The sequence below is a fragment of the Oryzias melastigma genome, linkage group LG6, assembly GCF_002922805.2.
Source record: "Oryzias melastigma strain HK-1 linkage group LG6, ASM292280v2, whole genome shotgun sequence".
NCBI lineage: Eukaryota > Metazoa > Chordata > Actinopteri > Beloniformes > Adrianichthyidae > Oryzias > Oryzias melastigma.
In genome coordinates this window covers 34,542,613-34,558,107 of record NC_050517.1, presented here as the reverse complement: position 1 = coordinate 34,558,107, position 15,495 = coordinate 34,542,613, and the positions used below count along the sequence as shown (strand labels likewise).

Below are 15,495 nucleotides of genomic sequence, written 5' to 3'. Positions count from 1 at the left end.
TTGAATTGAATTGAATTGCTGGTTAGCGTAGGGATCCAGACCACTGAGTCCCCACCTAAACCAGTGTGGTCAAACACATATGGGGTCACCATGGAACCTGCAGACAAACCCACCTGAGGCCCACCAATTCAGCCCAACAGTAAACCATTTGGGGCCCACATTGAAATGTTCTCTGATTTTTGGGGGCTATTTCTGATTTAAGCTAGTATTTACCAATGTGCTATCTTTTTTGGCTGATTTAGCATCAAATTAGTTTTTTTGGGGCTAATTCTAACTTAAACTCATATTTTAGCAACATACTAGCATTTTTGGCTATTTACGGGGTTTTAGGGTTAATTCTAAGTTAAGTTATTATTTTAGCAATGTGCTAGCTTTTAGGGCTAATTTGGCATCTAATGAGGTTATTTGGGCTAATTTAGAATTAGGCTAGTATTTTAGTAACCCACTGGATTTTTTGGCTAATTTGGCATCTATAGAGGTTTTGGGGCTACTTTTGAGTTAAGCTAATATTTTAGCAACGTCATACCTGTTTTGACTAATTTGGCATTAAATTAGGTTTTTAGGGGTTAGTTCTGAGTTACACAAGTATTTAAGCAACATGCTAGCTTTTTGTGACTTATTTGGCATCTACTGGGGTTTTTTGACTAGTAACCTGCTGGCTTGTTTGGCTACTTTGCATTGAGTTTTTTTGGGGCTTTTCAGTTAAGCTAGTATTTTAGCAACGTGTTAGCTTTTCTTGGCAAATTCGGCATTTACTGAAGTTTTTTTGGGCTTATCTTGAGTTTAGTCAGTATTTTAACAACTTGATACCTTTTGGGCATAGTTTGGCATCTACTGAGGTTTTTGGGCTAATTCTTAGTTAAACTAGTATTTTAGCAACATGTTAGCTTTTTTTTGGCTAATTCGGCATCTAGTGAAGTATTTTGGGGTAATCTTTAGCCAATATTTTAGCAATGTGATACCTTTTTGGCATAGTTTGGCACCTACTGAGGTTTTTTGGGCTAATTCTAACTTAAGCTAATATTTTAGCAACATGCTAGCATTTTTGGCTATTTACAGGGGTTTTAGGGTTAATTCTAAGTTAAGTTAATATTTTCGCAATGTGCTAGCAGTTTTGGCAAATTTGGCATCTACTGGGCTTTTTTTTTGGCCAATTCTGAGATAAGCAAATATTTGAGCAACGTGCTAGCTTTTATGGCTAATTTGGCATCTACTGAGGTTATTTGAGCTAATTCAGAATTAAGCTAGTATTTTAGTTAACTACTAGAATTTTTGGCTAATTTGGCATATATAGTTTTTTTTTAGCTAATTTTGATTTAGCTAATATTTTAGCAACCTCATACCTGTTTTGACTAATTTGGCATTAAATTAGGTTTTTAAGGGTTAGTTCTGAGTTACGCAAGTATTTAAGCAACATGCTAGCTTTTTGTGGCTTATTTGGCATCTACTGGGGGGGGTTGACTAGTAACCTGCTAGCTTGTTTGGCTACTTTCCATTGAGTTTTTTGGGCTAATTTTGAGTTTAGCTAGTATTTTAACAACGTGTTAGCTTTTCTTGGCTAATTCGGCAGCTACTAAAGGTTTTGGGGCTAATCTTGAGTTTAGCCAATATTTTAGCAATGTGATACCTTTTTGGCATAGTTTGGCATCTACTGAGTTTTTTGGGGCTAATTCTTAGTTAAGCTAGTATTTTAGCAACATGTTATCTTTTTTGACTAATTTGGCATCTACTGAGGTTTTGGGTTAATTCTCTGTTCGTAACTTTACACATTTTTAAATTTTACAGAATTTTTCAATTTTTTTTTTTTTTTTTTTCACTTGCTGCAATTTCTCCAACTTTAAGTCCTATAGCAATTTTAGCAATTATAGTAAATTTCTTCAGCAAAAAGCTTCAGCATATTCAGCAAAAGCATTCACACTACCATTATTGTAGGTAATGCATCTTTTCTATTTTTAATCTTAATTTTCTCTCTTAATGTCCTCTACCATCAGAAAAATGCCTCAACATGTTAAAAACAGTTTTCATGGGGATGGCTCTTTAGTTCAGGTGTACCTGGAGGAACTGAATGTGGTCATCAGTGAGCGACAGCTGCTTCAGCTCCTCCTCTCTCCTCCTCAGATCCCTGATCTCCGCCTGGATTCGCTCCATCAGAGCTTCAGCTCGGGTCATGGCAGCTTTCTCCTGATCTCTGATCATCTCCCTCACAGCAGAACGCCTCCTCTCGGCCATCGAGACGATCTCAGCGTAGGCCTTCTCGTTCTGATCAAGAGCTGCATCTTTAGAGCGCTGACGGGGAGGACAGAAGATCTGTCATGAATTCCTGCGGAGCAAACGCCTCAGATCTGTCGTAAAAAACTCACCTGCAATGACTTCATTTGCTGCTGCAGCTGCTTCTGCTTCTCCTGAACTCCATGCTGATATTTTTGCTTCTTCTTCCCAAATTGTTGCTAAAAGTAAAAAATATTGTTGTTGTTAGTCTGCTCCTGAAATCAACCTTCAACCAAATCTGTTCTCACTTGCTTGAGTTTCCTCTCTGCAGCTGCAGACACAGTATCATGACCTCGGTGTTCATCCATCACACACAGCAGACAGACACACTGACCGTCGCTGCGGCAGTAGACCTCCAGCGGCTTGTCATGCTTGGAGCAGATGTTGTCTTGGATGGAGACGGACACGTCCACCAGCTTGTGCCGTTTGAAAGCAGCAGACTCGTAGTGAGGCTGCAGGTGTGTGGCACAGTACGAGGCCAGACACACCAGGCAGGACTTGACAGCTTTCAGCTTCCTGACAGAGCAGAAATCACACTCCACCTCGCCTGGACTGACTTCATCCTTACCTGGAGGGGGTGCTGGTCCTGTGTCGGCCATGTTTGCCAACAAATCAACCAGCACCAAGTTCCTGTGCAGCTCAGGTCTGGGAGCAAATGTGTGTCTGCACTGAGGACAGCTGTACACACCTCCCTGATCCTCCTGGTCCCAGTAACTACGAACACAGTCCATGCAGTAGCTGTGACCGCACTGCAGGGTCACGGGGTTCTTCAGCACCTCCAGGCAGACCGTGCAGGACAGAGAGTCTGGGAGTCCACATCTCTCTGCCATCTTCTGCAGCTCTGTCACTTTCACTTTCTCTAAAATCAAAACTTACAGAGTTGGGAGGAGCTTCCTGTCCTCCAGATTCCTAGAAACAGGAGGATCAGTTTCCTTTTCATGCTAACTCAACAGCTTTGGGGGCTTTAAGGCAGCAACAAGAACAAGTTTTGAAGCAGAAAACATGAACAAGATGAAATGATCTTTAAAGTAAAAAAAACATAAATTCTACAGTTCCTAAAATCCATACGGTCATGTGGTTAATGGTGTGCATGAAGACGGACCTTTACGGGTGAAATCTAATGCACCTCATGCGTGCTACATGAATTTCAGCCTTTTTATTGTATTATATTATTTTATATTACCAAGCCCACGTGCCTCAAAAAATATTTCAAAAACAGTTTTTTACTGTAAGATCTATAACACTATAAGACCCAGTTTTTTTTATCTCCTTTATTATCTAAAATTAAAAATGATTTTAAAAACTTACCTTTTTAGAACGGCTTTTAATGCTCAATAGTTGGTGGCATTTTATTTTCTTTTACTGTTTTATAGCATTTATATGTAAATGTTATGTATTTTATTGCTGACTGTTTTTTTGTAATTTTATGCTGGTTTTAATTTTGTTATTAATTTCCCTGATTTCATATTTTTTTGATAAGTCTTTCTTTTACTGCAGATCACTTTAAGGATATATATATATATATAATTAAAATGTAAATATTCTTATCATATACTGAAATAGCTGAGGGTTTTTCTGTTTTTGTTCTTTTGCCTTAATATGTTAGTATTTTGGTAAAAACCCACCAGACATCTTATATCAGTATATTCTATGACTGTTAAGCCCATATGTGTACTGCATCATAGCTACATGTTTGATGTTTACAGCAAATAAAAGTGTGGGAATCAGTTGAGTATTCAGAGAGTTATCACTGATTAAGCGCGAGAACTCTTCGTGGCGCCTGTAAAACAGATTTCATCAAGTGGAGCGGGTGACCGGTCAAAGATGGCGGCCCCGCGGCTCTTTAGCGCCAATAGGGAGTAGCGGCCGATGCGGGATCTACTCTATTGTATCAACGCGAGACTCCTGGTATCTATGGTAACTTCAGCTGCGTTTGAGAGCGTCGGAATCGGCAGCTCCTCTTGTTGGACACTGGAGTTGTTATGTTTTGTTTGTTTTTTCGGTCTCGTGCTGGTTTGAACGGGACTTTCTCGGAGCATGGAGCTTCCCGACGCCGTCAGGAAACGTCTGGAGGATTTTTCCCGTAACGTCCTTTTCGATCAGAGTCGCACTGAGCAGTTTCCCAAAGACACCGGGGCGTCTTTCCCTCACGGTAAACCGAGCATGCTGCCGCCGTTAGCCCTGACGTTAGCGCAGCTTGGATGGAGCTCTGGTCTCCATCAGCTTCAGTTTTTATTGATCCATGTTGTGAGCTGAAAGTTTGTTCCTGCTGTCCTCAGAACGCGTTCAGTTCAGCCTGCTGCTCCAGATGTCTTTGTACTTTAACATGTGGTTCTTCCCCTGGTGGTGGATCTGCGAAACGATCATGCTTCACCTGAAGGTGAGTCTGAAACTACCTGAGACGAGGTTCTAGCAGAAATGAGAAACAGTATAAAAGCTGTTCAGTGTTTGTTCATTTTCAGTTTTCTACTATTATTGAAGTGAACAGTTCAATGTCGTCAGGAAACTAGTATTTTGTGTCTTTCTCAGTATCCTGCCCTACCAGACTATTACAAGTTCATCCTGGTGACAGTTCTGCTGCTGATGACGCTGATCGAGGTCATCAGACTATACCTGGGTTACGCTGGGAACCTCCAGGAGAAGGTGGGACACCTGAAGGCAGCACAGCCAGAGTTTTTTTTTATTTCTATTTCACTAAACCAGGTAGCCTTTAACAGTAAAACATCCATTTTGACTAATTTTCTACTGATCAAAACCTGCAAGGAGCTGCATAGTTTTACTTTAGCCTCTAAGAAATTTGCATTTGTAACCTTGTGTTTTTTTCTAATAATAAATGTGAATTATGCCTATTTTTTGACACGAAGAAAAGCAAAAATATAAAAAGAAGATAGCATCTCTCAAAATGTGATTTTTTAAATTATTTTTTTTAATGTTTAACAGAACCTCAAATAATTTATTATCTAAATAAATGGTGATCTACAGAAGCCTTACTTTCTTTTTTTTTAATCTCGTTATATATCTCGTTATAACGAGATAATCAAGAACAGAGAATGATACGCCCCCTTCTTCCTTTCAGAGACACAGAGACTTCACCTGTTTGAAAACACTCCACAAAAGTTGTTTTTAGTCTATTTTTTATTTATTTGTGGATCTATGCTCTTTAAACGTCTTAATTTAGTCTCATGCACCAGCCCCTCCCTTAATTTCCCCCAAAACCCTGGACAAACACTGACAGATTGACAGAATTCAGGTCTGCAGAGTGTGTCTGCATGGTGCGTTCACTGAACTCCAGACATCAGCAGCAAAACAAAGCAGTTTATCAGAGAAAACGTTGAATATCAGCACTGATATTCAACGTTCAACTTTTGTGGAGTGTTCTTCTGTTTTTCTTGTTAACCACAAAATAAATAGACTTAAAACAAAGTCTCTGCATCTTCGTGCTAGAAAGGGAGTGCGGGACGCTTCCTCCTTCATCATTGATTATCTCCTTATCACTAGAAAACAATAAAATAAAAAAAAGTAGGACAGGCGTTTTCGGCTTCTGTAATTATCTGTCCCAAATAGGATTATTTCTGGGCAGCTAGTAACTACTGTTGTCCAGCATAAGATAATGCGTGCTTTTAATTCATAAAATATCAAACTTTTGTTTTGAAAATAAAATGTGTGCATTCTGGAGGTAGCGTTAAAAAAATCCTTCTTTTGGTTTGATGAATCTGCGTTGTTGTGAGTGGTGATGGAAGGGACTGTCGTGGTCTTGAACGCGGCCCAGCAGGTGATCTCTGTGTCTGACAGGTCCCAGAGCTGGCGGGTTTCTGGCTGCTGAGCATCCTCCTGCAGTTTCCTCTGGTCCTCTTCCAGCTCTTCAACGAAGCTCTGCTCATCCAGCCTCTGGAGAGGGCGGTCCACCTGGTCCTCTGCTGCTTCGTCCTCACACAGGTACGGTTCCGACACGCTGACCGCTGAAGTTCTGAGGAGCCCGTCTCTGAATGGAGGTTCTGCTCCAGGCTCTCACAGGCTTCGTGGCGCTGCGGGACATGGTCAGACACACGGGAAGCCAGTTCCACCTCCGGCAGTTTGATTGACGTCTGAAGCTTCGCCCCAACGGACCCAAAACCGACCCGTCTCTGGTTCTACAAGCATTACTGTACATATTTATTTTTGTATGTCTTGAAAGTGAATAAAGTGCCTTTTATTCTACTGTTCTCTGTCATGCTTTCCTCACATCCGGCTCCAAACCTGGTTCTGAAGACCATGAAGGTCATCATGGATCTGATTGAATGAGTGCGCCTGAAGCCTCATGAGCACGCAGCAAGGTTTTAAAACCACAAGTTTATTTTTGCAGCGATTGAAGCTGCAAACTTGGCCTTTGCTGGGTCACAGAGAAGATCTCCACCCACTGATGGGTCCTCATGGCGGTTCTGGTTCTCAGTGACACCTGAACTGTGACGGATCTGTTGAAAACAGGAATCCCCCCCCCAACCAGGTAACAGCTTAAATAAAAACAAAGTTAAAAACGAACAAAGCTGAAGGCCTCTAGTGGTCTTCGTGGGGGGGTGGAGGGCTCTGGGGGTCTCTGAGAAGATGCCGACTGAACCTGTTGGACGAAGGCAGAAGATCTGTCAGTAAGGGAGGGGCCATGATTGCTTTCCAGACTAAACCTTTACCTGAGGGGGGGCATGAAGGGCGGGACAGGTGCTGAAGAACACAGGTGAGGCGTCTTTCGGTGACCTCTGTGGTCCACACCAGAGGAGAAAGGCTGGTGGGGGCGGAGCTGCTGCCGCAGTGGGGGGAGGACAAAGGTCTTCAGGTGGAGCACCTGGGTGGAGCACCGCCACTGGGTGGAGCAAAGCGCCGTGGGGGCGGGGACGGCGGGGGCGGCTTTGGTCTTCGGGCTGGCGGTGCTTCTCTGACCTCTGCCCTAAAAATGCAGAGCAGCTTTGGTTGTGTGGAGTGCTGCAGATTAGTGCTTCCACAAGGAATTATTTTAATAGGTGACTAATCGACGATTATTTTTTCAGATTAGTCGACTAATCGGGTCATGTGAAAGGTGGATGTAAAACTCACATCTTAACCATCATTAGCTTTAAACTAAGTAAAAATTAGATATATAGCATTACCTGCAATAATGTGAGTGTGAATGCTGTGAGTTGAATTTGGCCGTTGAAGATGCTGAAATTGATAGCTGAAAACACTCAAGCTGATAGCTGAAATCGCTGGAGCTAATAGCTGAAAATGCTGAAGCTGATAGCCGGCTAAAATATTAGTTAAATGCGAATAAACACGGAAAAAATCCTAAGTTAGCCAAAACAGCTAGCATGCAGCTGGAATATGAGCTAAACTCCAAAAGAGCCCAAAAAACCAGAAAAAATCCTAAATTAGCCAAAATAGCTAGCATGTAGCTGAAATATTATCTAAACTCCCAAATAGCCTAAAAAAATCTTAATAAATGCCAAAATAGTCCAAATATCTAGCACAATGCCATTATAACTTTCAACTTTACTACACTCTGACTTAATTTAGTATAAAGTAACGACTAATCGACTATTAATTTGGTCATCGACTATTTTAATAGTCGATTCGTCGTGATTATTCGACTAATCCTGGCAGCCCTCCTGCAGAGCTGCCGGGTCAACACATCTTTACCTGCCCGGGCCTGCTCCTCTGTCGGGGGGACACTCTGCTGAGATCAGCCACAGGATGGGGGGTCAGCTGCACAGACATTAGGACGCTCTTTAGGGAAAGATGACATCTCTGGACGGTTGAATGAGAGACATCTCCAGCTCAGACCTGCCATCTCCGGGAGCGCTCTCTGACCGTGGGACCACGAAGATCGGACTCCTGCCAAGAAGGATCTGGCCCAGTTCTGGAGCGCTCTCTGATTGTGGGACCACGAAGATCGGACTCCTGCCGAGAAGGATCCGGTCCAGTTCTGGAGCGCTCTCTGACTGTGGGACCACGAAGATCGAACTCCGGCCGAGAAGGATCCAGTTCGGTTCTAGAGCGCTCTCTGACCGGTGGACCATGAAGATCGAACTCCTGCCGAGGAATAGGTCTCATTCCCAGAAAACAAGAAACGGCTTCGGTCCAGTCAAACTTACAGTGTTCGGAGTTTGCTGGCGGCTCCTTGTCCTTCTGCCTGATTGCCTCCGGTTCCTCTGCTTCCGAGACTTCAGGTGCTTCTTCCTCCTAACAGTTTGCTGTGAGAACAGTGATGTCATCGTGTGGTCGGTCTGAGGTTCAAACATCTGTCCTTTCACAGAAAGCAGACCTTTTCTCTCTGAAGTTCCTCAGGAGGAGCAGCTTCTGTCTGACTCAGCAGATGAACTGGCGGTCCGTCTGAGTCGGAGCTGTCGGATCCACTGGTGCTGTGGAAGAAAGGGAACTGATCACACAAGCTGATCAGTGGATTAGTTCCATGACAGACTGTGTTTTACTGTACTTGGATTCCAGGTCAGAAAGAGAGATGCTGCTGTTAGTTCCCAGATCTTTGCTTTTTCTTCCTCTGACCTTCTTCTTCAACAGCGTTTCCACTTCTGTGGAGCAGAAGACGACCTGGAAACACAAAAAGGTTCAAGGGGAGAAAAATGGCAGCGTGTCCACGCCACATCAGGAGACCAGTGTTCTTCACTTAAGTTCTCTGACGGTTCCACAGATTACTTTCTAGAGTTTAACGTAAAATGTTGGTTCCTCAGAACTGTGAGATGTTTCTTGAGTTCCGTCTGAGTTCTTCTCATCAGTAGAGAAATGAAAGAAAAAGAGAACAGATGTTTCATCCAGCAGAACCTGAGATCATCAGGACTTTCTGATGGGTCTGAGATAAGGGGACCAGAATCCAAGCCTGTCAGAGCTCTAGAGAAGATCTACTGATATCTATCAGTCGTTAGAGACCATAGAAACGAACAGAAAGGTTCTGAACTGTGAGAAACAAGAGAACAAAGAGAATCTGACCCTGAAAACCAAAGGGACCTTCTTGTTTCTATCAAAGTCCTGTTGAAGAAGGAGATGCCATGAAATGAAAGTTCTGGGTTCTAGGAGGCCCAACAGGAAAGAAAGGTGCTGAGTTTACACTCATTCATGTCTCACTGCTGCTTGTCCAAACCTCACTGAACCAGAACCAGGATCAGAATGTTCGGCCTGGAAACGCCTCGGCGTAGTCTTCTTCCCCAGGGCCTCCGCCCAGTGGGACATGCCCAGAGCACCTCCCCAGGGAGCCGTCCAGGAGGCATCTGGACCAGATGCCCGAGCCACCTCAACTGGCTCCTCTGGATGTGGAGGAGAAGCGGCTCTACTCCGAGCTCTCTCCAGGTGACCAAGCTTCTCACCCTATCTCTAAGGGAGCGCCCAGCCACCCTCCAGAGGAAACTCATTTCATCTGCTTGTAGTCGGGATCTTGTTCTTTCGGTCACGACCCAGAGCTCGTTACCACAGGTAAGAATTGGAACGAAGATCAACTAGTAAATTGAGAGCTTCGCTTTCTCTCTTTTCACCACAACGGATAAAAACTAGGGCAGCCCTGCTGGAGTCCAAGGTGCACCAGGAACAGGTCTGACTTACTGCTACCTATGTGAACAAAGCTCCTATGTGGTCATACAGAGACTGGAGCCCTCAGAAAGGCTCCCCGGACCCCGGACACCACGCGAGACATGGTCTTCTCCAAATCCACAAAACACATATGAACTGGATGAATGAACTCCCACAAACCCTCCAGCACCCTAAAGAGAGTCTAAAGGTGGTCCACCGTTCTACGACCAGGACAGAAACCACACTGTTTTTCTTGGATCTGACGTTCGACGATCGGATGGACTCTCCTCTCCAATACTCTGGCACAGACTTTCCCAGAGAGGCTGGTAGTTGCAACATATCCTCCTGTCCCCGTTCTTGAAAAGGGGAACCACCACCCCAGTCTGCCAGCCCAGTGGTACGGTTCCTGACTGCCATACAAAGCCCCAGAGACGTGTCAGCCAAGACAGCATCCAGAAACTTGACGTACTCGGGGCAAATCTCATCCACCCCAGGAGCCTTGCCATCGAGGATCTCATCGACTACCTCAGTGACCTCAGCTTGGGTGATGGAAAGGTCCACCCTCACCTTTGCTGAATCTGGGTCACAGAAGTCCAGCAGTGTGTCACAAAAATAAAAGCCCAGGGACTTCAGGTCTCGTGTGGTGAAGTGCGTTCCTTTCCTGTCTCCTGAAGAGAAGAAGATAATGATGAAGCACATCCACACCTTTACAGTACAAAGGCCACCTTCAGAAAGTCTGCTCACCCAGAGTGGATCCTCCAAAGGAGGTCTCCATGGTGTAGCTGTTCTGGATGCCCAGCCTCCACATAAAGATCCGTCCGGTGCCCTCTTTGCTCCTCTGCACCCGGAATTTGCAGCTCTGGAAAGAGAACTGAGATGGAAGGGAGATGTTTTCATCTTTGGGTGGAGAGAGGAAGGATGACGCCCTCACCTGTTCAGGAGGAACTCACCTTGCTGCCTGCGTTCTTACTCATCATCAAAGGAAAGACTCTCTCCTGGAGTTGGTCTTGTCGGCCGCTGCATCCGTACATAAAGGCGTTGTTTTTGCGGTTGTGTCCATGGAAGTCACAATACAGAAGCACTTCCATCTCAGCTCTGAGTCTGGGGGCGGATTTTAAAGCATAGTTACAGAGAAGGGGGGTTCCAGAGGTGCTAGGGCTGATGGGATCTCAAGAACTCTCACCTCTCCACCATGTTTTTGGCGTGCCACACACAGGGAAAGGAGTCTCGGAGTCCAGATCTGTATTTCCTGTTCAGGTCTCTGCCGGCCAGAGAGCAGCGGTAGTTTCCCACCACCACGCCGTCCGGGTTCAGCATCGGCACCACCTGCAGAGACAGGGCCTTTCAAAATAAAAGCCTTTCAAAGGAGCAGCACAGACCAACCCTTTCTCCACCTTGAAGACAAAGTTATCTCTGAGAACTTGGGCGTCCTCCGAGTCCCCGAGCAGAAAGTCCAGGAAGCCCTCCATCACCCAGGATGAGTTGGTCTCCCCAGGGTGCACGCGGGCCGTCACCACCACGGCCTTCTTGTGAGCGGCCTCCCGCCTGCTGGTGGACTCGGATGTGATGGTCAAAATGTACACAGCGTTTCCGGCAAGGCTGTGGCACAAAACCCGCACTTTACAGTATGAGGCGGCGGCGGGAGGAATCTGCCTCAGGTAGCGCTGCAGGTGAGAGTAGGTGTACGGGTAGCAGTGGGCCAGGTAGCAGGTGTCGGACTCGTAGGGGAACTGGAGAGTCCAGGTGAGTGAGTAGGAGGCCACGGCGTTGGCACTGCTCTCTTCAGGATCCTGAACACAGAGAAGATTTGATGCATGAAGGCGGTTCCTGGTCCTCAGACCTCCAGAACAGACCATTAGCTGTTCCTGCTGATGAATCCAGGTTTTACAGCAGAATGTTTTCCATTTTTCAGATCAGAAGGTTCCATCAAACGTGGACCTCTCCATTTCTGAGGATCTGTTTTATGGATTTGTGCATCTGGAGGTGAGTAACTTCTGACCTGACTGCAGTTCTGGTAGTATTGGATGTTGGCGCCTGCGCGGCGCCACCCCTCGCCCCTCTCCTTGGCAGCCTTTTCCGAGTACAGCAGTGGCTTCATGCCGTGGCAGTACAGACTGCTGCTCTTCATCAGGTTGATGATGGTGAAGCGGTAGGTGACTCTGGCCCTCATCTTCCTCACTCGGAAGTAGAACCACTGCGTGTGCTTGGTGGTGTACAGGTCCGGGCGTAGCGTCAGCTGGTAGTCATGGAGACCCCTGACCGGGAAAGACACAGGATGATGAGACCGGGACTGCTGTGGAAACGTGTCCGACATTCGGGCGACTCACACTCTGACCGCTTTGAGAAGGTTCCCGCTCTCAAAGCGGGACTCGAACTCCAGGGTGAAGTTTGAGGGGTCGTCACAGGGGGTAGGGCTCTTAATGGGCTCCTTGCTGCCCCCCACAGAGCCGCTGAAGTAGGGATGCTTCGTAGCTGAAAAGATTCAGAGTTACAGGATGTGGTTCAGCAGAAACTCACTACAAACCCTGAAGACAGAAACCTCTAAAGAGAACCCCCTCATGCCCTCAGGGCTGCAGAACATTTACCGGGGTCACTGCAGAACACCAGCTTGGCCTGCTCTCCTGCAGCTGCCTCAGGTCTCTCCTCCAGCCCAGTGGGCTCGTAGAACGGCTCGTGCTGTGGGGGGTCCCACTCTGCAAACACAAAGAGCACATGTGTCAATGTCAAGTCCCGGGGGCCGGATCCGGCCCTTCAGATCATTTTATTTTATTCTCATTAATGGCCCGATGTTATCTTTTGCTTATTTCTAACTTATATAGTTTTGGCAAAATATATTTTTATGAAGAGTAAAATATTGAAAGTTCTTTAAGGTTTAAGTTGATTTATTCTGTAATAATATTCCTGCCTTTTTATTATTAATAATTATGTTTAAAAGTTATGGTTAAGTTTTAAAAACTGGAATTCTGCTAGCTTTTTTGACTCTTTGGCATTTACTAAGATTATTTAGGCTATTTTGAAGTTTAACTAATATTTCAGCAACATGCTAGCTGTTTTGGCTAACATATGCTTTTTGAAAAGTTTTTTGGCTGTTTTGGAGTTAGGCTAATATTTACATGCGTGCTGTTTTGGCTAATTTACGCTTTTTTCAGTTTTTCAGGATATTTTGAAGCTTAGCTATTTTTTCAGCTTCATCTTGACTGTTTTGGCTAATTTAGGCTTTTTTTCCTTTTTTGGCTCCATTTTTTATTTCAGCTAATATTTCAGCTATATGCTAGCTGTTTTTGATAATTTAGACTTTTTTTAGGGTGTTTTATAGTTTAGCTAATATTTACAGGCTAGCTGTTTTGGATAATTTCTCATTTTTTTTAGCTATTTTGAAGTTTAGATATTTTTTTAGCTAAGGCTAGCTGTTTTGACTAACCTAAGATTTTTTTGTTTTTTTTAAGGCTAATTTGGGATTTAGCACATATTTTAGCTGGCTATCAACTTCAGCATTTTCAGCTATCAGCTTCAGCGTTTTCAGATATTACAATAGTGATTTTAGCAATCAGCTTCAGTGTTTTTAGCTATCAGCTTCAGCATTTTTAGCTATCAATTTCAGCATCATCAGCAATAGCATCTTTAGTGGCCAAATTCAGCTTATAGCATTCACACTAACATTATTGCTGGTAATGTTAAATATCTAATTAATGATAATGTTAAAAAGTTAATGCTTTAAAGTTTTATTAAATAAATAAATGTTTATCCTGTTCAGCCAAAGGTGTGTTTTGGATTTTGGCCCCTTGTGTGATTGTTTTTGACACCCCTGACATAGAGGATTATACAGTCTCTGGCATTCCAGAAGTTGCTACTGAAATGGGGGAACCTATGTGCTCGATGACGTCGCTGATGACCTCCCGCTCCACGGGCCAGCGGGGCTGGGAGACCGCCGACAGGTCCACCAGGTCCAGCGGAGCTCTGAGACCCACAACAGGCCGGCCCCCGACAAAGCTGATGACCAGCTGCCGGGAGCGCAGGCTCTGATGGAGGTCTACGGTCACTGTGGAGAAGGACACAAACCTGTCACTGCACACTCACGGATGCGTCAGTCACTGTTCCTGATCCACTGAAGGTTATGTGGGAGGAGCCAAGCAGATGCATCTTCAGTGATAATAAAAAAACGTACGCTGTCGCCTTTTCTCCAGGTTCTCCTCATCTTCTTCTGCGTTTGGGTCAAACTCGTCCAGCTGGAAGTTCTTCAGCAAGTTCCTGATGGCTGAGGATGCAAAGGCCGATGTTTGGGTTCTCTGACCAGAATGACAAAAAAAAATTAAATATACTTCAAACTTAAGTTTTCTTTGGGTTTAAAACACAAAAACATGTTCAAATCACACAAATAATTTGAAAGAACGTGAAAAAAAATTGTCTCTGCTTCTGATGTTTCATATTCCAGACAAAAATGAAGGAATTTACACCAAAAACAAACACAATTCTGCTCCTGTTTATATGAAGATCATTAAATATGTGATTTAACATATTACTGTTTTGGAACCAACTCAGATTTTGCATAAGTGAGTTTAAGTTTTTAATAATATTCCATGTTTCAGTGAAAACGTCTTCTATAAAACACAGATCATTTAACGTATTATGTAAAAAATGGCTGAGAAGAACAAATAAAGAATAGAAAAAAAAGGTTAATTTTAATGAACTTATTTTATATTATAACTGTAATGGTTAATGTGTGAGACTTTGGTAAATAATGTCCATGTTTATGACACATCTGACCTTTCTGCATCAAAAGTCACAAAAAAATTCATTGATTTTCTTTTAAAATTTTGCAGAAAATGACATTTTCCTTTATTTTTTTTTTACCAGATTTAACCTTTTTTTTTTTTAGCACAGAGTTCTGAAAACGATCATCTATTTTTCATCCATTATTAATTTTTCGGATCTAACTGATCATATTAGGAACAACCGCGAAGTTAAATTTGCTTTTTCCCCCAGATAAGAATAGTTCAGAAACTCCGTATTTAAATTTCCATGATGGCAGTCATTTCTGCTGAGATCAGAGGAATCTGCCCTCCTTTTCCCGCTAACCCTCCACCTTTCATCTCTGCCGCCCGCGCGGCTCTAAATGTCCTTCCTCCGGTGTCGGTTCAGACTTACCGCGGTCATTTCTGACGGAACCTTTGTGGGTCAAGGACGGGAAAAACGTGCCGCTTGTGGGCCCCGAAAGGCCGCGTTGCCCAGCAACCCGCCGCCAGAAAAAACACTGGTTGCCTTGGAGACGGTAACCGGAAGTCGGAAGGTAAAAGTTTCTTTCTAAAGCAGGATGGTCTGATCAAATCACGAAGTAAAAAATAATAAAATTAAACAGAAGCAGGAACAGTCAGCTCTTTCACAGGACAACTAAAATAAACATTAAATCTCAGTTTTAAAAAATAAAACTATTTAACAAAATAAAAGCTCTTCTGAATCAAAACTGAATCAAAAATTCGTCTGAAGGAGAGAAAATAAAATAGAAGAGTTGTATAGAAGAGTTGTAATAAAAAGAGTTGCATTTCTTTTTTATGCTTTACCAACCAGTCAATGTGCTCCTTTCATGTCTAAACCATTCTTTGTGACAACCGGAGCATTAATTTTGTTCAGTGTTGCATCTCTGAAGCAAAAAAGCAGGACGTCATCTGCATAAAAACGATAGGAAATGTGGCTAAATACGGAAATGTT

The 15,495-nt window shown here is 43.8% G+C and overlaps 3 protein-coding genes across 3 annotated transcripts in view; 1 reads left to right on the top strand and 2 right to left on the bottom strand.

Annotated features, from left to right (window-relative positions):
* LOC112151801 (E3 ubiquitin/ISG15 ligase TRIM25) overlaps window positions 1–3,126 on the bottom strand; it is a 5,495-nt gene extending 2,369 nt beyond the window's left edge. The window contains exons 1-3 of the mRNA XM_024280874.2: window positions 2,517–3,126; window positions 2,361–2,447; window positions 2,053–2,286 (exon numbers count right to left, since the gene is read on the bottom strand). Of these exons, the coding sequence (XP_024136642.1) occupies window positions 2,053–2,286; window positions 2,361–2,447; window positions 2,517–3,098 (903 nt within the window). The 5' untranslated portion in view covers window positions 3,099–3,126. The remainder of the gene's footprint in view (window positions 1–2,052; window positions 2,287–2,360; window positions 2,448–2,516) is intronic.
* Window positions 1–6,465, top strand: part of tmem17 (transmembrane protein 17) — a 10,799-nt gene extending 4,334 nt beyond the window's left edge. Inside the window, exons 3-7 of the mRNA XM_024281388.2 lie at window positions 4,282–4,420; window positions 4,548–4,648; window positions 4,798–4,911; window positions 6,061–6,204; window positions 6,273–6,465. Of these exons, the coding sequence (XP_024137156.1) occupies window positions 4,306–4,420; window positions 4,548–4,648; window positions 4,798–4,911; window positions 6,061–6,204; window positions 6,273–6,350 (552 nt within the window). The 5' untranslated portion in view covers window positions 4,282–4,305 and the 3' untranslated portion in view covers window positions 6,351–6,465. The remainder of the gene's footprint in view (window positions 1–4,281; window positions 4,421–4,547; window positions 4,649–4,797; window positions 4,912–6,060; window positions 6,205–6,272) is intronic.
* A 112-nt stretch (window positions 6,466–6,577) lies between these two features.
* On the bottom strand, window positions 6,578–15,155 carry agbl2 (ATP/GTP binding protein-like 2). Its single transcript, XM_024281316.2, has 18 exons — window positions 14,935–15,155; window positions 13,955–14,075; window positions 13,655–13,828; window positions 12,375–12,482; window positions 12,117–12,261; window positions 11,789–12,044; window positions 11,184–11,579; window positions 10,973–11,115; window positions 10,740–10,890; window positions 10,534–10,660; window positions 10,357–10,457; window positions 8,708–8,820; window positions 8,537–8,633; window positions 8,367–8,465; window positions 8,056–8,304; window positions 7,912–7,977; window positions 6,933–7,186; window positions 6,578–6,862 (listed from the first exon to the last, which is right to left on the bottom strand). The coding sequence occupies exons 1-18, from the start codon at window positions 14,941–14,943 to the stop codon at window positions 6,802–6,804; spliced, it is 2,670 nt and encodes an 889-aa protein (XP_024137084.1). The 5' UTR covers window positions 14,944–15,155; the 3' UTR covers window positions 6,578–6,801.
* Window positions 15,156–15,495: the final 340 nt, after the last annotated feature.